The 19,993-nt window shown below is 57.9% G+C and overlaps 1 protein-coding gene across 1 annotated transcript; it reads right to left on the bottom strand.

Moving 5' to 3' along the window:
• Nucleotides 1–11,081: 11,081 nt before the first annotated feature.
• Nucleotides 11,082–19,036, bottom strand: DMBX1 (diencephalon/mesencephalon homeobox 1). Its single transcript, XM_036868455.1, has 4 exons — nt 18,874–19,036; nt 15,757–15,935; nt 13,038–13,386; nt 11,082–12,063 (listed from the first exon to the last, which is right to left on the bottom strand). The coding sequence occupies exons 1-4, from the start codon at nt 19,025–19,027 to the stop codon at nt 11,609–11,611; spliced, it is 1,137 nt and encodes a 378-aa protein (XP_036724350.1). The 5' UTR covers nt 19,028–19,036; the 3' UTR covers nt 11,082–11,608.
• Nucleotides 19,037–19,993: the final 957 nt, after the last annotated feature.

The raw sequence follows: 19,993 nt of genomic DNA, 5'->3' as shown, positions 1-19,993 counted from the left end.
AACATTTAGGGGCTTTCTTTTAACGGGGCTGGGGTTTCAGAGACCCGGGGAGCTTAGGGGAGGCCCAGCCCGGGTCCCTGCCCCTCTGCCCCCACCCCAGGGGAGCTTGGGAGGGGCGACCCGCCGGGGCTGCCCCGGGATGCGGCGAAGTTACGCTGCGAGGAGCGAGGGGAGGGGCCAAAGAAGGTGCGACAAGTTCCTGGTGGGGCTTTGAACAGAGACGGGGAGAGAGGGGGGCCGCGATCTCGAGCGGGCGGAGAGGCAGGGGCTGCCGCTGGTGAGCTGCCCAGGCCTGCAATGCCACCATTGGACAGAAAGTCCAGGGCTATCCCTGGGGTGCTACTGGAGGCGTGGACTCTGAGGGTCAGGGGACCTGGCCTTCTGGGGGTGTGGGGCGGAGCAGTGTTCATTCCTCGCTGCGAGGTCAGCGGGACTAGGCGGTTATGGCTGTATTGCTTATGGCCGCTGGGAGGGGCACCCCCGGGAGAGAGTGGGCGCCCCTTCGCAGGACATGTGGGAAGGCTGTGGTGGCCTGTGGACTAGACCCTAGGCTTCCTGAAGGAGACGGGACTTGAACTGAGCTACAAGAGAACCTGCAGATAGGGGTGGGGAGTTCACGTCTCTGGGGGCACAGGGCCTGGGCAGCTGCATTCCAGGGAACAGGGACATGGGAAAGCTGCTTGGAAAGCTGTCTCCTGGTGTCCTCAGTCACAGCTTCTCCCTCTCTGCAGACAGGACCAGGTCCAGGAGCTGACGGGGCTGGAGGTGAAGGGCTCTGGGCTAGGTCCCAAGGGGCTGGAGGGGGGGTGGCGGGGCTGGCCCTAGGCCGGCCCACAAAGGGTTAAGGCATTAATCGCCCTGCATGCGACAAAGGGAAGTGAGTTTTCTGATCCAGAAAGGATCAGTGCCTGGGACGCCCCATCAGGCCCTTCAGCGTGAAATTACACCCCAGCGGGGGTGCTCCCCTCCCCCCCACACACACTACCCGCCTAGGCCTGGCACAGGATTAGGGCCTGGAGTCATCAGCTTAATAGATCCCACCACCACCCCAACCCCTTCTCCCCCAGAGCCTTCAGTGGAGCCTTCAGTGGAGCCTCCAGGCCTGCGCCAGCCTCTTTCCTCACCAGCTGTCCACCTGGCTGTTGATCTGATCTGTCTGGTCCTCTCTGGCCTCATTCTTGGTCTGCTCCTTCCATCCGTCTCCTCAGCTGCACCCTGACCCCACTCTGTATTTGAGTTTCTTCATAACCTTTAATCAACACCCCAAACATATTTGTTTCACCACCTATCTACCTGTTGTCTGTCTCCCCACCAGCAATGAGTGCCTTGGGAGCAGGGACAGTCTCGTTCAGCACTGCATCCCCAGTTCCCAGGCTGTGTCTGGCACATAGATGGTGCTCAGTAAACATTAGTTGACTGAGACCCCTCCTATCCACCTCACAAAGACTGGTGGTGGGTGGTCCCTAAAGTGTGGGCACTGGGGCTCAAGACGGAGAGGACGGAGCTAAAGCCTGTGCCAAGACAGGGCCACATCCTCAGGAAGAGAAGAGACAGGAAGAGACAGGGACTGGACTACAGCCTCAGCCTCAGGCCCAGCCTCATCTCTAAAGGAGAAGGGCGAGGCCCTGCATGGCCAAAGGGTGCTCACTGGTCCTTGGGCACCATCCCTGGACACCCCTTCACCCCACTTCCTTGGGCAGCTGCTGGGCCTTTGCCACGAGTGCCTCCAAGCCCCAGCTGCACCCACAGGGGGTCATGTGGTCCAGCATGGGGAGAGGCCCTGGATGGAACAACTGAGGAAACTAGGGGGTGAATATCACACAGAAGAGAAAACTCAGCAGGACATTCAGAAAGCAAGGCCATACAAGGCAGGCAGGTGGCCTGAATAGACTACCCTCCAACCTCTACACAGGAAATAGACGCCCAGAAAAGGCCAGGGCTTGCCCAGGGCCGCAAAGCAAGGCCAGACAGGAACCGGGCTCCCAGGGTCCCAGGCAGAGCCCACCCCTCACACTGCACCTCCAGTTCAGTTAGACAGGTGCAGTATTGGTTCCGCAACAACTCTGAGCCTGGCTCTGCCCGTGCCAAGTCCTGCTCAGGGAGCTCCATCTCGGCGTCCCTGGGTGGCCAAAAGGGGTCAAGAGAGGGAGGGGCTAAGGAGTGATCAGGTGAGGCTTCCTGGCGAGGGTGCATATGGATGGGTTCTGAAGAGTGAACAGGCTTTCCCCAGAAGGCCTGATCAGCAAGAGCAGACAGGTGGGAAGGGGTACAGTGAGTGTGGGAGGTGCCACGTGGTCCAGTTTGGTTGGACGTCCCAGAACAGTGTGAATAGATGTCTTCTGTGTGCACACCACCCCCACCCCCCAGGCCAGGCCTGATGAGGAGGAGGCAGGTTTCAGCTTAAATGAGGAAGAACTTCCCAGTTAGACCTGGAGCAGGCTGCCCTGCAAGGTAATGAGCTTCCCGTCCCTGTGGGTTCGTGGGCAGGGTCTGGGTGTTAGTGACTCCTGCCCAAATGGGGACTGAACTGGAGGATGTCTGTTCTGAGAACCTGTAGCAGGAATCCCCAGACCATCCACACACCAGGCCCTCCAGGAGGCAACCGCCACCCCACCCTTGTCCATTCGCTTGGGCTTAGTGGGATCCTGGCAGCTAGAACAGGAGAACGGGAGAGGAAAAGACAGGCAGAAAGACTCCTTTTGCAGGTCCAGCTACTCCAGGTCCTGCCTGTATACCTGGAGCTTCCACCCAGCGCAGTCAGGGGCTTCAGTCCAAGCCCAGCTTAAACACAGGGACTGAGGCCCAGAGAGGGACTTCTCCCATGTCCCACAGTCCGAGAGGCAGGTCGGGGCTTGCTGGCTGCACAGTCTCTCTCTAGGTGGCTTACCAAGAGCAGACTGAAGGTAAGTCTGAATGAGGCAAGCCTCTCAGGCATCTTGTCGGCCCTGCCTCCAGAGGGGCCGCGTATGCTGGGGAGGGACCCCAGGGCCGAGGATGCCCTGCACCTGCTAAAAGACCAAAACTCCCTTTCATCTCTCCCATGTCGTCAAGCATCCACCTCAGCCTAGCCTGCATTGTTCCTGAGGCACTAGGGCTCCTGTTTCTTGGCGTTCTCTCCTCCGGGAAAATCTTAAGGTAAAAAAGAAAGTGTTCCCGCCCTCCTGGCTGCCCAGCACATCTGTGTGGAGGTGAGGGATGGATGGGCTGAACTCTGAAGGACCCAGGCTTCCAGGTCTGCAGCCGCTCAGGTGGGGACGGCAACAAAGAGCAGCTTTGTAAGCACATGCTCACACTCACACGCACCCGCACACGCCCCACACGAGCTCTTTCCAAGAATGGCTCTTCAACCCTGGTTGCCAAGATAAAGGAACCACTGGGCAGTCAGCCCCCAGGAGGAAATATCGCTCCTGTGGCCTTTGTTGTTCAAAGGGCTTTGTGAAATCTCCAGACTCCTCTTGGAACGGATCCCAGGCGATTTCCCCACAGCTGGGGACTTAGGTGAGGATGGCACAGCCTCCCCAGCCTGGCAGGGGGAGGAGCACCCCAGGGGGCCAGGCTTAGAATCATTAGCAGCTGTGGCAGTGGTTTAATCCTCCGCTTCCATTATTAGCTCACTGGATTCCCACAGGCTGGGGGGTAGACAGAGATCTCCCCATTTTACGGATGATAAAACAGAGGTTCACAGAAGCCTAGCAGCTTATTAAAACAGCCCCACAGTGAGTCACTGCTAGAAATGAAATTGACTTGGTTCCAGTGACAGACTTAGCTCAGCCCTGCCCCGAATTGAGCTCTGCCCTGGCCCCATTCTGAGCCCCAACTCTGACCTCTAATTGAGCTGTGATTTGCCCTAGACTGAGCCCTACCCCCAGCCCCAAATGATCCCTGATCCCAGCCACACACAAAGCTTTGACCCTGGCCCCATTCTGAGCCCCACCTCTGTCCCCTAAGCGATATGCCCTGGACTGATCCCTGATTCTAGCCTCAGACTTATTCCTGGCCCTGTTCCAGACCAATCCCTGATCCTTGCCTCAGATTGCCTCTCCTGTTAGCTGTAAACCTCACGAGGTTAGAGACCTGTGCTCCTCATTCACTGCTGCTACTTCACATTTATGTATGTGTGATTATTCGAGTAATCTCTATTTTACCCACTAGACAATCATAGGGCCAGTCTAGTTTTGTTCGCCAGCACTTGTAAGAATGTAATCATAGCAATAAAAACAAGTATTTATTGAGTATTTACTAAATGCCAGGCTTTGTGCTAAGTGTTTTACAGATGTTATTTAAACCTCACAAAGAACCCCGAAGTCAGTGTTATCATTAGGCTGTTTTACAGATGAGGACACTGAGCCCCAAGATCGCACTAGGAGGAGGTATACAGAAGTGTAGTATATTCTTAGTGGTTCCCTCTACCCATCACACTCAGCTGCCTGGTGAGAGATGGGGGTAGACAGGGAAGGCTCAGCTGTAAGACAAAGTGGAGGCATTCGGGCAGGTGGGAGAAGTTGAGAGCTTTCTGGAGACTCTGAGTTTCTAAAGCCTCAGAAGGGCCGAGTGAGTCAGACTGAGGGAGATTGTGATGAGGGAGTGAGAGCTGCTACATAATTGGTGGAGTCCGGGGCAATATGAAAATGCAGGGTCCTTTGTTTAAAAGTTAAGGATTTTGAAATGGAGACATCAGAACAATACAGGGCTTGAGCCCAGGGGCCTATGTGTCCCCAAGGTGTCCTCAAGAGAGCAGATGGCGTGTGAGGATGGATGCATGGAGTCAGGGAACGAGGGTGTTAAACGGCAGCTCGGGCCCGGGTCTGACTCTCGTGCGGGTATCTGGGCAGTGTCTTCAGCAGGCCCAGGGCAGCAATCGTGGAGTATCTCCAGGCACCAAGCTGGCAGTGTGGCTTGGAGGCCTGTGTGTAGGGGGGAGTTGGAGCCACTATCCCAGCATTGGGGGGATGCTGTGCGGAGTGTAAGCCAGGAAGAGTGCACATCTGGGAGTGGGGCAAGTGTGCAACCTCCAGGCGAGGCTGAGGGCTTGTATGGGTGGTGTGTGCAAGCGTAGCAGAGACAGACACACAGACACCCTGAGACTGTGTGGTGCAATGCAGAAGTCAGCACGTCCCGTGTGTATCACAGAGAGGATACGTGTGTGAGTGTGTGTGTGGTTGTGAGCAGCGGAGGGTACAAGTGTCCCTGGGAGTTGGGAGTGTGTGTATGTGACTGTGGGTGAGAATGTATGCAGAGCCCCACCTGTCCTCCTGGGGCTGGCCCTGTCCCCGTTAGGAGGGGCTCCCAGGGGGAGATGTCTCCCAGCCTGCCAGCCCCCAGGCCTTGGAGGGGCCAGGTCCCCTCTGGGAGACCTTCCTGCCTGCATAGGGTGAGCAGAGCTGCACAGCTGCCTCCTAGGCTGCCCGGGTGATCCTGGGCCAGTGGTGTCAGGTTCCTGGTGCCGGGCCCTCCCTCTGTAGCCCTCTGAGGGCCTTTGTTGGAAGTTCAGACAAACTTGTCAGGGGGGCGGGCAGGAGGCTGCCTCCTAATCGGCTTTCCCAGAAGGGAGCGGAGAATGAGAGACGGGGCGGGGTGGAGGTGGGGGAGCTCCAGGCCCGGCAGCTCTGTGGGAAATGGGGGAGGGGCGGACCCCGCCCCACCCCGCCCTAAAGGGGTCAATCCCCCAGGACCCTCTCAGATGGTGCCCCTTCCAAAGGGCCCCCAAGGAACCCTGGACCGAAGGAAAACAGGGGCCAAGGTCTAAGGAAACGAGGATTCAGGGAGAAGCTCCAGGGAGCCCCTATGCCTTTCTCGTCTCACCCACCGTGGGCTGTCTGAGCACCTACTGCGTGCCAGGCACAGGCCACTTAGCCCCTCGGCCTCCTCCAGACCCTTCTCCTCTTGATCTCACCTAAGCCTCCCAGGAAGCAGGCTGGACATAGTTAATGATTCCCAGTCAACAGAAAAGGAAACAGAGGACTAGAAAGGGGCAGTTATTTGCCCAAAGTCAACAGCAAGCCGGGAACAGCTTGTCCCAACTCCATAACAGAATCTTCTTTGCTTTGTAGTCAGTGTTTCGCTGAGGTCCCATCCTCAGAGTCCCCTGTGTGATCTTACTTAGTGACATGGTTTCATTCTCTGTCTCTGTTGACAACCACCAAGGTGAAGTGCATGGATTCTGAGGTTAGCCAGGTTCATACCTTGGTTTGCCCAATACTTAGCTGTGGGGTCACGGGCAAGTTATTTAACATCTCTGTGCCTCAGTTTCTTTATCTGTTAAATGGGGATAATAATACCACATAGCATTATGTGAGTATTAAATGACAATATCTGTGAGGTGCCAGTCACGGAGAAAGTGTTATGTAAGTACTTATTAAATAAAGTCTAAGCAGCGCAGACAGACCCCTCTTTTGCGCCCTGATCTAGTACATCCCAGCATCTTCCCTTGAATAAATTAAAGGTGCCCCAAAGACCAGTCTAACTCGGGCTCATTCCCCTCACGCCAGCCCAAGGGTCCCCATCCACCAAGCCAGAGACTCAGGAGCACCCTTGACCCCTCCCAAGCCTGCAGTAACCATAGTAATTCTACTTCCTAAATCTCTCATCAGTCTGACCCCTCCTCCCACCCCTCCTCCCCTAGTCCACATTGATGCCACCCTCCTCCCACCAGGACGTGACAGTGGCCTCCTCTCCCGTCTCCTTACCTCCTCCCGAGCCACCATGCAGCAAAGGTATGGGGGGGGGGGTCAGGATTTTCTAAGATGCAGATCTGATCACCCCACTCCCCCACTGGGAATAGCTCCCAACGCCCCTTGGGCTTGAGTCCAAGCTCCCAGCTTCCCTTTCCCTCGTCAGCCCCTGACACTACCCCCACCTTTCTCAAGCCCCACCTGGACAGGCCCTGGCTCCCGCAGGGCTCGGGGCTCACCAGCCATAGGTCCTGCAGCCCTGTGTGTGCTGTGCCTCCCAGGATACTCTTCTCTCTTGCCCTCCTAGTGAACACTGGACCTATGGGACTCAGCTCAAAAGTCCCCCTCCCAAGGGTCCTTTCTGACCTCCCTGGGCTGAGCTAGGGACCCCTCTTCTGAACTCCCATGGTTCTCTATTTTTTGAACCTCAAATAACCCTGTTTTGTACTGTCTTGAGAGAAGGGACCATGTTTTCCTTACTCGTTTCTATGTACCCAGCACAGGGCCAGGCATACAGCAGGTGCTCAGTAAGTGCTGAGTGCATGAGTGATTTGAACTGCAGAGTTCCCGGGGCGCCCTCTCCACCAGGGAAGGTGTATACCTGGGGCAGAGGTATGTAGGGGTAGGCAGGGCTCAGGTCCGGGAGGGGCAGTAGGAGATTTGGGGCAGACATTTGATCAGCCAGCCCCTCCCAGGGAGGTGGGAAGGCAAGGTGAAGGGCGTGCTCCCCGCCCTAATCCTCAGCCCCACTGGGGAGAGAGGAATGTGCCTCCTAGGGTCCAGCAGCGACCTGGGAAATGGGGGGCTCAGGGCCCCATGGGTCCCTCTGGCCTGAGGCGCCTTCCCTGGGAAGCCCAGCAAGCAGCTCCCTGCACACTAGTCAGGTCTGCCGGTGTTCTCCTCCCAGGAAACCCCCAGAGGGGACTCTCACCCCCAAACCCCAACCCCGAGCCTGCACCACCCCTTCTGGCTCAGGGGCCCTGTGCAGACCCTCTGTGCAGAACCCCGGGGAAGGGCCATGACGGCTGAGTAGGGGAAATTGCCAGTCGTCTTTTTCTTAAAAGGAGCTTCATAAATCTCCAATCCATCCAGCCACCACAGTAGAGTCCCTCTTCCTCCTCTGCTTCCTCACCTCTGAGGACAATGGGCTCCCTCCCTCCACAAGCTGCCTATCCCATTGGAGAGCAGCTCTGGCTTTAGATCCAGTGTGCCCTTCTGTCATTCCCACAGAACCCCCGCCCCTCTCCGTCCTACATACCCATTGCCGAGACTACCCCGAATACCCTCAGCTGGCCCTAGCCCCCAGCAGCCCTGCCACACAGGCTTGGGTGAGGACCAAGCAGCCCAAGAAGATGGTGGAACCCTTCCCCGCCCTGGTCCCTCTGCTCCCCATGACCTCCCCAGAGTGGCACACCAGCCACAGACTGGTGAGGGCCCTGGAGGGAGTGGCCAATCACAAGGCAGTCCTGCCTTCCTCCCCCACTGGCCACAGTGCTAGACCACCGTGACCACTGGCCACAGCGCTGGATCACCGTGAGCAGACCTTGAGGCAGACGACATCTGCTCAGCCCACCACGGGCATCTCTGGGAATGAACCTGGACTGAGGGCTGTGCTGCCAGATTCTCTTTTATTAGCCAAGTAGGACAAAGAACAGGTCACAACATCACAGGAAGTCAGACAGACAGACGGAGGGATACACAGGACAGAGTGTCATGCTGTACTACGCAGGGGGTGGAGCAGGGGAAGGGCATTTGAGTCTTGTTTTTTCAACTAACAGAATAAATAAATATGGTACACAGTGGTTTTGCCATGGGCTGGCACGACCTCTAAGCACAAAAGTTCACAAAACAGCTGGTTTGGAAAGCAGTCTGTACAGCCCGCTGTTGCGGAGTCGGGGTGGGGGCCCAGGCCCCTGGATCATGCTCTGGGGAAGTGAGGAAGCAGGGAAATGGAGACCTCAAACAGGAGGGAGAGAGGAATGAGGCCTTCCTGGAAGGAACAGTCAGAGCCTCTGGCTCTCAGCCTTGAGATGACCAGGCCAACCTGGGAGAGACTTCAGCCTCAGTCTCAGGTGTGGTGGGCCTGCCCCAAGCTCATAGGAGATGCAGGGTACCGCTTACAAGTACTCTCCCCTCTTGCTCTCTAGCTGCTTTCAGTCACTGAGGCTGGTCCCCTAAGCTACGTTGAGATCTGCCCGGGGAAGGGGACGACATATACTTTCCTTGCCTTCTCTGGGCTGGTGGAATTGGGTCAATTGAATGAGGAAGTATTGACAAAGCTCTGAGGGAAGATGGGCTGAGCTGGAGGTGGGCCTGGTTCTGCCATAAGAGAACATGACTCCAGGGTGGACTTGCTCCTTGGGAAGTCAGGGGAGGCTTCCTGGAGGAGGTGGTAATGTCTAGAGCTATTGGATTCCAAGGTCCAGTGACAGTCATTTGCCTCCAGGGACAGGCAAAAAGCTTCAGTCCCCATGCCTGGGCTAGATGAGATTGCTTTCATTTCAGAAACAGAACTTCCTGGAGCTGATCGCAGAGGATAAACCAGAAATCCCTATTGTCTCCTAGAGTCTCTGCTACCCTCCTGTCTCCCTGCCCAAGTCTCTCCTCTGATCTCCTGTGGCTGTTGGATTCACCTTCCAAATCTCAGATACCTGATCCTGGCTCAACTGATCCCCCTGTTCAGAAACCCTCACCTGCCTGCCTTGGGCCCTGCCACATCCAGGTGAGATCTTGGATTCAGGATCCTCAGCCCCACCTCTCATGAAGCCAGCCACCATTTCCCCATCATCCACAAAGTCTCACTCCACTGCTTTGTTCAAACAGCTTTCTTGGCCCAAGCTACCATCCCCCTCACTTTGCTCCCATCCAAAGCCTTCTCCATCTGCCCTAGCCCAGACGAACTCCCCAAGGGTCATGGGCATCGACTACTCTGCAAAGCAGTCCTGCCAGTAGACCCCCCTCTCTTCCCACTGGGAGAGGAGGTAAGCCTTAGGAATCTTTACCCTGGTTTTCAGATGCAACTTCCCTAAGCAGGGTGTGGAGGCTTCAGTGGTGAGCTGCACAGGGTTGGGCATCATGACCCAGAATCTGTGCAAGCCATTTCCTTCCCCTTACCCTGAGCCCCTGAGACCATGTGAAGGCTTAGAGATGGGGTGACCACAGAGGCTGGACTAAAACTCAAGAAAAACAGGATCAAATCCAGATTGTCTCAACTTGAAAGGACCCATTATACTTACTGGGGAAACTGAGATGCAGAGACTGTGGCTGTACCCATGAAGGGGCTTGTGCGTGCGACACCCACTGCTCCACAGCAAGGCAACAGTCATTTTCTAATTCATACATTGTGCTTTTGAGAGCCTTTTCGTGGTTGTTATTAATTTAACTAAAAACTTCTGCCCCGCAAGGTTGTAAGCACAGACGTGCGGAATGTTAGAGCTGGACAGGACGTTACAGGCCATCTAACCCAGGTGGAGAAATGGGCCCAGAGAGGCTATGGGCTGACTCAAGGTCACTCCACCTGGAGAGGGAGTTTGCTGGGCTGGGTTCCTGGCCAAAAGCAGGAGCATACCTTTCCGAGCCAGTGACTACCTGGACAGAAGCCCTTACTTCGACAGCTGGCTCTGGGACAGGACGCCAGCAGAAGCCTGAGACTCCGCACTGCTGCATGGTTTGCGCTTACGGTGATCAGGAGCTGGAGTCCGACCTTCCCTCCTGGCTTAGCCACACCCCTGCCCTGGACACTAACTTTGAACCTGGAGGCCCAGGGCGTGGGACCGCATTCCTCTGAAGACTCTTCTCTGAGAGCATCCATTCCCTGCCGCCTCCCTCCACCCAGGGAAGTCTCACCGAAGAGAGGTCTAGAGCCCTGTGATCAGGCCTGGATGAACGCTGTTGCAGCCAGAGATGCTGCCTTGCCATTCTACTGCCCGCCCCACTCTGACTCCTGCCTCCACTCCCTTCCTCCTCAATCAGGGGTATTGGGGGGGGGGCCTCAAAGCTAGAAAAGAGAGAGAAGAGAACATGCCCTTCTAGACTCTGGGCTAGGGGGAGGGGGGCAATTAGTGCCCCCTCCTGCCTGCAGCTCCAGTGGTTCCAGGGTCTCCAGCGAGGGCCATATCACCTCTACTGGGGATGCAAAGGAACAGCTGCCTCAAGAGGGTGCCGGCGGGGAGGAGACAGGCAGGGAAGAAGCAAAAGGAGAGGAACAGGAAGAAGCAAAATTACTAAAACTAAAAAGCCACAACCCCAAACAAAACATAGCTTGGGAATTGACGACACCAACACAGCCAGCACCAAAGAAAGAAAGCAGGGGCAGGGAGGAGAGACATGCGGAAAGATCCAGAGTAGGGGAAGACAGAGGCTGGGGAGAGAAGGGGTGGGGAATTGGACAGAGACAGGGAGAGAGCGGTCAGGGAAGAAGGAAGGGGGAGACAGAGAGACAGAGAGAAGGGAAGGCCAGAGTGAGATGCGGAAGCTGCAGGTGGAGGCAGGAGCAGCAGAGGAGAAGAGATGGAGCGGGGCAGGGGGCCTGGGGCAGGCAGGTGCCTGAAAATATAGCTTTATGTATCTCACATTCCACACACCAACTGACTAGGGACAGAAGGGGAGGAAGGGAGGGATGGGAGGAGGTGACGCTGAGGCGGGGATCTAGCCAGCGAGAGCTTCTCACTCCCCGAGGAAAGCTGGGGGCACCAGCCTCTCACCTCCTCCCCATTCAGCCTCCGTGGGATCCAAGCAGGGCCATGCAGAGGGCGTAGGTGTGGGCTTCACCGCGGGCTGGAGCTCTGGCGGGGGGAGGGGGAGAGGGATAGGAAGCAGGACTCCAAGGCTCCGGGGTCCCTGGGCTCCTGGAGTTAACTCCCTGAGAGCCGTCTTGGGATAACCATGGGGCTGGGCTGGGGGCACCCAAGAGCCCTGGCTGGGTGGGAGGCAAGCAGTCAGTTGGGCAGCATATCGAGTCCCAGGGAGGCCGCGTGCTGCTTGGCCCGAAGCCGCAGGTTCTCGATGCTCGTGGTTTTACTGTTCAGGGCAGCCGAGGCAGGTGCCAGGCCTGCGGGGGGTGCGGGCAGCAGTGGAGACCCCCATACGCCCTGGTGGGCAGCAGCGGCCGCTGACAGCGACTGGTAGTAGGACTGGCAGTGCAGTGAGCCCAGAGGGGCCATGTTGACGCCCAGGTAGGGCACAGCGGCGGCGGCAGCCGCAGCAGCAGCAGGGGCCGGGCCCCCCACTTCGAAGGAAGAGTAGTGCACCAGGTTGTTGGTGGCGGCCATGTGCTGGCGGAATTGCTCCTGCAGACGGAAGAGGCTCAGCGGGGATGAGGAGTAAGAGTGGGAGGGGCCCAGGAGGCCGCCCCCGGGGGCTGCAGGGGCCAGGGCCAGGCTGCCCGGGGAATCTGCAAGCAGAGAACCAAGAATCGAGGACTCAGGACAGGGCACTGGTCTGCCAGGAGGGGCTGCCTCGGCCTTGCCACCCCCTTGGAGCTGCAGACAGGACAGGCTTTGGCTGAAACCATATCCACCCATCTCAGCCAGGGCTGAGCATCCCCCAGAATCCCGGGAGGGAGGGACCCAAGCTTCCTGGAGGAGCACCAGACTCTGCCAAGGCCCCCATGTCTGACTTCTTAGGGAGACTCCTTTTCTTTTCTTTCTTTCTTTTTGTTGTTGTTGTTGTTGTTGTTTGGTTTTGGTGGGACAAAAGAGTTTTATTTACTCTTGAAATCGTCACAACAGAATCACAGATTGACATGGGGAATGGCTGAGCCATAAGCAAATCAGGTAGCACAGAAATGTCCCTCCCAAAGACTCCTTTTCTTTTCAAGGGTGGTCACCTCCCCTTCCCCTCTCCTGTCTGTGGCTCCCCTTCCCCTCCAGTTCTCAGCTCACAGCCCCATCCCCTCCCTGCCTGAGCCCAGGGTTTGTGTCTGAGCTATGCCTCCTGCCAGAGCTCTGTTCCTTCAAAAACACAGCTCTGAGTCTCTGCTGCATGTGGGACTCTCTGGTACCCATATGGTACTCACCCAATATGCACTGGTACATCTGTACTGGTTGTTAAAATACTGGAAAATTTCCACAATGCGTGATAAATAGCTTTTGCCCTGAGCTCCCCAAGTACCCCTCCCCTGCCACAGAGCCTCTCCCCCGACCCCCCGAATTCCCTGGACCTTTCCAGGATTCAGCAACTAAAGGGTGACCACCTGGAACAGGCCTGCTATGGCCAAGTCCTTTCTCTGGGTCAGGTTCAGTGCCACAAAGGCTAATTCTACCACTGCTCTGACCCCCCTCGCGTAGCCAGGCCCCCGTGCTACTAGACCTGGTTGTCCTCCCTAGGCTGGGCCCCGGCCCACCCACAGCTGCTGCCGAGCCTCACCTGCCTTGGGGCTGCCCCTCTTGCAGCCCAGCCCCTTGCTCTCAGCCCCAGGGCTCTTCTCAGTTTGGGGATCTGCAGCCCCTGCCCGGGGGTCTTCCTCCCGGTCGAGCTGGTCTTCAGGGGCTGACTCACTGGCCGACTGCTCAGATAGGCTCAGGTGAAGCTCAGCAGGGGGGTCGCCGCTGGGCAGGCTGGGGGGCTGGTCAGTCTCCAACTGGGTGTCTGGAATCGGGGCCTCAGTCTTTCCTTCCCCGTGGGAGCCCTCAGCCTCCTTCTGCTTCTGGAGCTGCTCTTTCTGCAGGCTGCGCTGCTTCTTCCGGAACTTGGCCCTGCGGTTCTTGAACCACACCTGGGAACAGGGTGAGGAGCAGCAGGAGTGGAGGGGAGCAGCAGGAGTGGGAGGGGAGCAGCAGGAGTGGAGGGGAGCAGCAGGAGTGGGAGGGGGAGCAGCAGGAGTGGGAGGGGGAGCAGCAGGAGTGGGAGGGGAGCAGCAGGAGTCGGGGGGGGAGCAGCAGGAGTGGAGGGGGAGCAGCAGGAGTCGGGGGGGAGCAGCAGGAGTGGGGGTGAGCATCAGGAGTGGAGGGGGAGCAGCAGGAGTGGGAGGGGAGCAGCAGGAGTGGGAGGGGAGCAGCAGGAGTGGGGGGGAGCAGCAGGAGTTGGGGGGGAGCAGCGGGAGTGGAGAGGGAGCAGCAGGAGTGGGAGGGGGAGCAGCAGGAGTGGGGGGGGAGCAGCAGGAGTGGGAGGGGGAGCAGCAGGAGTGGGAGGGGAGCAGCAGGAGTCGGGGGGAGCAGCAGGAGTGGAGGGGGAGCAGCAGGAGTTGGGGGGGAGCAGCAGGAGTGGGGGGGGGCATCAGGAGTGGAGGGGGAGCAGCAGGAGTGGGAGGGGAGCAGCAGGAGTGGAGGGGAGCAGCAGGAGTGGGGGGGGAGCAGCAGGAGTCGGGGGGGAGCAGCAGGAGTGGAGGGGAGCAGCAGGAGTGGAGGGGAGCAGCAGGAGTCGGGGGGGGAGCAGCAGGAGTGGAGGGGGAGCAGCAGGAGTCGGGGGGGAGCAGCAGGAGTCGGGGGGGGAGCAGCAGGAGTGGAGGGGAGCAGCAGGAGTGGGGGGGGAGCAGCAGGAGTCGGGGGGGAGCAGCAGGAGTGGAGGGGAGCAGCAGGAGTGGAGGGGGAGCAGCAGGAGTCGGGGGGGAGCAGCAGGAGTGGGGGTGAGCATCAGGAGTGGAGGGGAGCAGCAGGAGTGGGAGGGGAGCAGCAGGAGTGGGACGGGAGCAGCAGGAGTGGAGGGGAGCAGCAGGAGTTGGGGGGGAGCAGCAGGAGTGGAGAGGGAGCAGCAGGAGTGGAGGAGGAACAGCAGGAGTGGGAGGGGGAGCAGCAGGAGTGGGGGGGGAGCAGCAGGAGTGGGGGGGGAGCAGCAGGAGTGGGAGGGGGAGCAGCAGGAGTGGGAGGGGAGCAGCAGGAGTCGGGGGGGAGCAGCAGGAGTGGAGGGGGAGCAGCAGGAGTTGGGGGGGAGCAGCAGGAGTGGGGGGGGAGCATCAGGAGTGGAGGGGGAGCAGCAGGAGTGGGAGGGGAGCAGCAGGAGTGGAGGGGAGCAGCAGGAGTGGGGGGGGAGCAGCAGGAGTCGGGGGGGAGCAGCAGGAGTGGAGGGGAGCAGCAGGAGTGGAGGGGAGCAGCAGGAGTCGGGGGGGAGCAGCAGGAGTGGAGGGGGAGCAGCAGGAGTCGGGGGGGAGCAGCAGGAGTCGGGGGGGAGCAGCAGGAGTGGAGGGGAGCAGCAGGAGTGGGGGGGGGAGCAGCAGGAGTCGGGGGGGAGCAGCAGGAGTGGAGGGGAGCAGCAGGAGTCGGGGGGGGAGCAGCAGGAGTGGAGGGGGAGCAGCAGGAGTCGGGGGGGAGCAGCAGGAGTGGGAGGGGAGCAGCAGGAGTGGAGGGGAGCAGCAGGAGTTGGGGGGGAGCAGCAGGAGTGGAGGGGGAGCAGCAGGAGTGGAGGAGGAACAGCAGGAGTGGGAGGGGGAGCAGCAGGAGTGGGGGGGGAGCAGCAGGAGTGGGAGGGGGAGCAGCAGGAGTGGGAGGGGAGCAGCAGGAGTCGGGGGGGAGCAGCAGGAGTGGAGGGGGAGCAGCAGGAGTTGGGGGGGAGCAGCAGGAGTGGGGGGGGAGCATCAGGAGTGGAGGGGGAGCAGCAGGAGTGGGAGGGGAGCAGCAGGAGTGGGAGGGGAGCAGCAGGAGTGGAGGGGAGCAGCAGGAGTGGGAGGGGTAGCAGCATGAGTAGGAGGGGAGCAGCATGAGTGGAGGGGAGCAGCATGAGTGGTGGGGAGCAGCATGAGTGGAGGGGGAGCAGCAGGAGTGGGAGGGGAGCAGCATGAGTAGGAGGGGAGCAGCATGAGTGGAGGGGAGCAGCATGAGTTGGGGGGAGCAGCATGAGTGGAGGGGGAGCAGCAGGAGTGGGAAGGGGAGCAGCAGGAGTCAGGGGGGAGCAGCAGGAGTGGGGGGGGGCAGCAGAGTTGTGGAGCAGGGTGCTCCCGCAGGGAATGTGAGTGACAAGGTTGCCCCCGCCCTGTAGCAAACACACACCCACAATCCTTTCCAGCCCACCCTCCCTGTCACTGAAGGCATTCATGGAGACACCCGTTGCAGTTTGGCACCGAGGGCTGAAGTGCTGGCTCCTGGACAGCAGGAAGCCAGATTGATGGGCTGGTGCTTGCCTGCAAGGTCTAGCTAGAGGAGCTGGGTCCTACCTGTACCCGGGCCTCAGGTAGGTTGGTGCACATGGCCAGCCTCTCACGCATCACCACATCCGGGTAGTGAGTCTTCTGGAAGGTCTTTTCCAGGGCCTCGAGCTGCTGAGCCGTGAACGCCGTGCGGCTGCGACGCTGTTTGCGGTGCTGGGAGCCATAGCGGGCCTCCAAGATGATGTCTTGAAATGTACAGCCGTTGGAGGGCAAGGAGAGGGGGCCCATTTAATTATGGGAAATAGAGTTTGAATCTTACCCTGCTCTGACCCACTGTGTTCCTGCCAGAGCAAGACCCTGGTCCTTCCCCCTTGGAAATCACCCATCTCCTCTCCATGTGGCTGGATTTTCAAGATCGCTCCACCCCATCATTCACTATCAGGACCACTGAGGTCTAGCTCATCTCTATGAATGGCTGTCAGGAATATGACTGAGGGGGATCTTCCTTATTTGGTTTGGGGTGGGTGGGTAGGTAGGTGGGTGGGCATTGCCCTAAAATCCTTAAAGTCCCAGAATAATAAGGGTATAATATTCTGAGAGTACATGATGCTAATAATTTGGAAGTCCATGTCACAAAGCTTCTAATAGCCTATGACCCTTAGATTCTAGATACCAACAGAATACTGTCCCGACCATGAGAAGCCAGGCCATGACTTATCTGCAAGGTACAGTTAGGTGAGGTCTGACTGAGTAGATGGAATTCACTGGCACTTGATCCTATGTCCTCTGGGTATGAATCTCATCGTCCCCGTTGTCCTATGAATCTCTGATGGCAGGACCTGAGGCTCCTGCTCTTATGTCTCAACAGAAACCCTGGCTCTGGCAGGGCCCTCAGAACACAGGAAAGGCTTCTTGCGTGTGGTCTTGACCCTTCTAGCTGCTTCCTCCAGGAGGGAAGGACAAAGAGAGCAGGTACTAACCACCACAGGCTTGGAGGGGAGACAGGCCTGGTGGACCACAGATTCCAAAGTCCTGCCCACGTGCTGGGAACATGAACCTCCCAGCATAGATATCTGTCTGGGGTTGCTGTCTAGCCTCCAACCCTTCTGCTTGACCAGTCCCTGGAGGATGGACAGTTAACCTCTCTCTCCCCGCCTACCATCACCCATAAGTGGACCCTGCACTATCTATGCTGAAGGGAACCCAAGCTGTGTCAACCTCTGCACTGGGCTGCCAAGGTCCTTCCCCTGCACTCCAGGGACTGGGAAGTCAACGCCACACTCTGAACGAGGAAGTAGGAGGCAACTGGGTATCCAGGAAGCCTCAGACTTTGGGCTGCTCCTTCTTCAGTGTAAAGAGGGAACCCTGAACCTCTTACAAACTGGCACTAATCCCAGCCTGGACCGAGCCCTGAGCTCACGCTGGTCATGCTGTGGGAGGGGAAGGAGTGAGGACCCCTCTCAGTAGAACACTGGGTGTGGGAGCAACAGGTCAGCCTTCTGCTGCTGGCTCCAGGGACTACAAAGGTGGCAGGGAGTCACAGCCTGGGAGGCCAGGCTCTCTGTACCATCAGCAAAACCTCCTGCTGGAAGGCGAGGCCTCCATACAAAGGCCCGCCTGGAGCTCATATCCCTCCTTCCTAAGACTAGAGAATTGGTGGGAGCACTGAATACTCCACTTCCTCTGTCCCCACCAGCAGAGGTGAGCCTCTGTCCCTGACTCTTCCTCTGTGAGCCCTGGAACATGGTAAGGATCAAAGGTCACCAGCAGCTTGGGCACAGGGAATTCACTCCAAACCAGAGAAGCAGCCATAGCCCAGGCAGGACTGCACCCACATTCCCATACTGGAGACTGACGACCCCATGCTAATCTACAGAAGGTGACCAGGGGCTCCATTTTATCCACTGAGCCCTTCCCAGAGCCTGGCAGGGTCTAGAGGAGTAGAAGCGGCTGCCTCACCCTCCCTGCCAGACCGGAACCCCTACCCAGGCCTCGTATCCCATCCCATTTCTGTGCCTTTACTCATGCTAGTCCCCCTTCCTTGCCCTCTTAAGGCCTGACTCCTGCTCCATGGCCTCCAGGAAGCCCTCCCTGACTGCATCAGCTGATCATGCTTCTCTAGTCTGCCCCACCATTTGATCCTGGCCACATTCTTCCTGCCGTGCCCTCTCATGGGTCTCTGGGCACCTGGTCTCCCTGGGAGTGCCCTAAAGCCCTCTGAGGACCACCTGGCCCAGGGCCAGAGCAATTCACCAGCTGCTTGAGGTTTGCCCTGGGACAGGATGGGGTGGGTGGCTTCACCTCCCAGGAAATCACGTTCCCCACCTATGGCATCAAATCCTTCCCATGCTCACTGAGGGGCTGCCAGGGCAGGGCAACAATCAGTTGAACTGGGGGAGGGGGGACCAGGCTGCGGCTCCCTCATGGGCACTTCGCTTGGGACCTGGGTAATAATTTCCTCTGAGCACCTACAAGCCCTTACTGAATACCTTGAGTATGTTATCTCAAATAACATCCCAACCATCCTATGGGAACATTCCAACATGTTCCCTGTTTATAAAGGGGGAAGCTGAGGCTCAGAGAAGAGAGGTGAGTGGGCAGACCCTACAATGACTGCAAGTCTGTAACTTCAAAGCTCAGATTTTTAGCCATAATGTCACATTCTAATCTCCTACCCCGGCCCTGCCTAGAGTTAACCTCTCTGAGCCTCCATTTCCTTGTCCTTAAAATGGACATAATAACCTCCCTTTACTCGAGTTGAATGGTTAGACGCACAGAGAGAGAGAGTGCGCCTCACACAGTGCCTGGCATACAGTCAGTGATCAAAACATGGGAGCTGTTACAGATGGGACTCCCTGGGCACTCCAGCCACTTCCGAGCTGGAATGCTCTGGGCTAGTCCCTTACCTCCTACCTCAGTCTCTCCATCTGTGAGACAGGCTAATGAATCCCTCCCTCACAGGGTGGTTAAGGGAATCTGAAGGCATAGGGCAGCTCCAGGGCCCAGCACAGTGCTGGCTAACAAGGGTGCTCTGGACACTCACACACAGATTTTGAATTGACGTCTTCCTGAGTCTCCCAGAGTAAACGTTCCCAGTACTTCCTCCTGTCTTCACCTTCCAGAGCCTCTTCCCCCAGATCTCTCCTCCACCCCCCAGCCCCCGTCCCCACAAACGGCCCTTACCAGCCAGGCGCTCGGCCAAGGTAAGCGCGTGCACCGAGGGCCGGTAGTCAGGGGCGTGCTGGGCTTGCTGGGCCGCCTGCTGGTGCAGGTTGTACATGGCGCTGAGCGAGTTCATGGCGTGCAGTGAGTACCCGTTCACCCCGTAGTGCTGCATCGCGGCATGTGCCTGCAGACCAGGGAGAGGGAGGGGACGTGAGTGAGGCCATGCGGTCACACTCTACCCTGGCAGAGACACCACCCAAGGTCCGGGCCTTGGATGCCCACCTCACCCCTGAGAGATTCTGCTTCCCCGTCAGAAAGTGGCCTGCCTTGCCCACAGCTAAGAGCAAGAGGGCTCCTGCATGTATTTATTCATTCACCCACTCATTCATCGATTCACGCAGCAGGACTTGTGTAGGGTTTAGTGCTCTGGGCTCTGGAGTCAGCCTGCCTGGGCTGGAATCTCCACTCTGCCACCTGGGAGCTTTGTGGCTTTGAGTAAGTCACTTAACTTCTCTGACCTTCAGTCTCTCCATCTGCAAAATGGGGTTAGTAATAGTACTTATCTCATGGGGTTGGTTGCATGGATTAAGAGAAGCCTTTACAATAGGGTCTGGCACGTAGCGTGTGCTCAAACATGTTACTTATTGGGATTCATCAGTCCGTTTGCTGCCTCATGCAGTCATCTCTTCATTTAATCACCCAGGCACTTACTCACTTGTACATCATTATTTTGCTCACACACCTATTATTTATTCAACAAACAGCCACTGAGGCTCACACGGGGCCAAGTCCAGAGCTGGCCTGGGAACACTGAGGCATTCGCTCTGATGAGATAGTGGATTACAACCCTCATATGCTGCACAGCTTTAAGAACACTGTTACTATGACTGTGATACACACACTGCCATTGCCTCCCTCTATTCTCACCGTATTCCCAAGAAGCAAGCAGGCCAAGAGCAATGAACCCCATTTACCGATGAGTCTACTGGGGCTTGGAGAAAGAGCAGTGACATGTTGAGGCCACACAGCCTGTGCAAGGCCTGCTCTGCCCCACATTGCTTCAGCCTCATTCTTTGCTGGCCAACGCATCAGAGAGCACATCCCTTCTGCTGAGATGGCTCGCATCAGCATGAGGCTG

Source organism: Balaenoptera musculus, chromosome 1 (assembly GCF_009873245.2).
Source record: "Balaenoptera musculus isolate JJ_BM4_2016_0621 chromosome 1, mBalMus1.pri.v3, whole genome shotgun sequence".
NCBI lineage: Eukaryota > Metazoa > Chordata > Mammalia > Artiodactyla > Balaenopteridae > Balaenoptera > Balaenoptera musculus.
The sequence above is the reverse complement of the archived record's forward strand: the minus strand, read 5'-3'. Positions and strand labels throughout refer to the sequence as shown.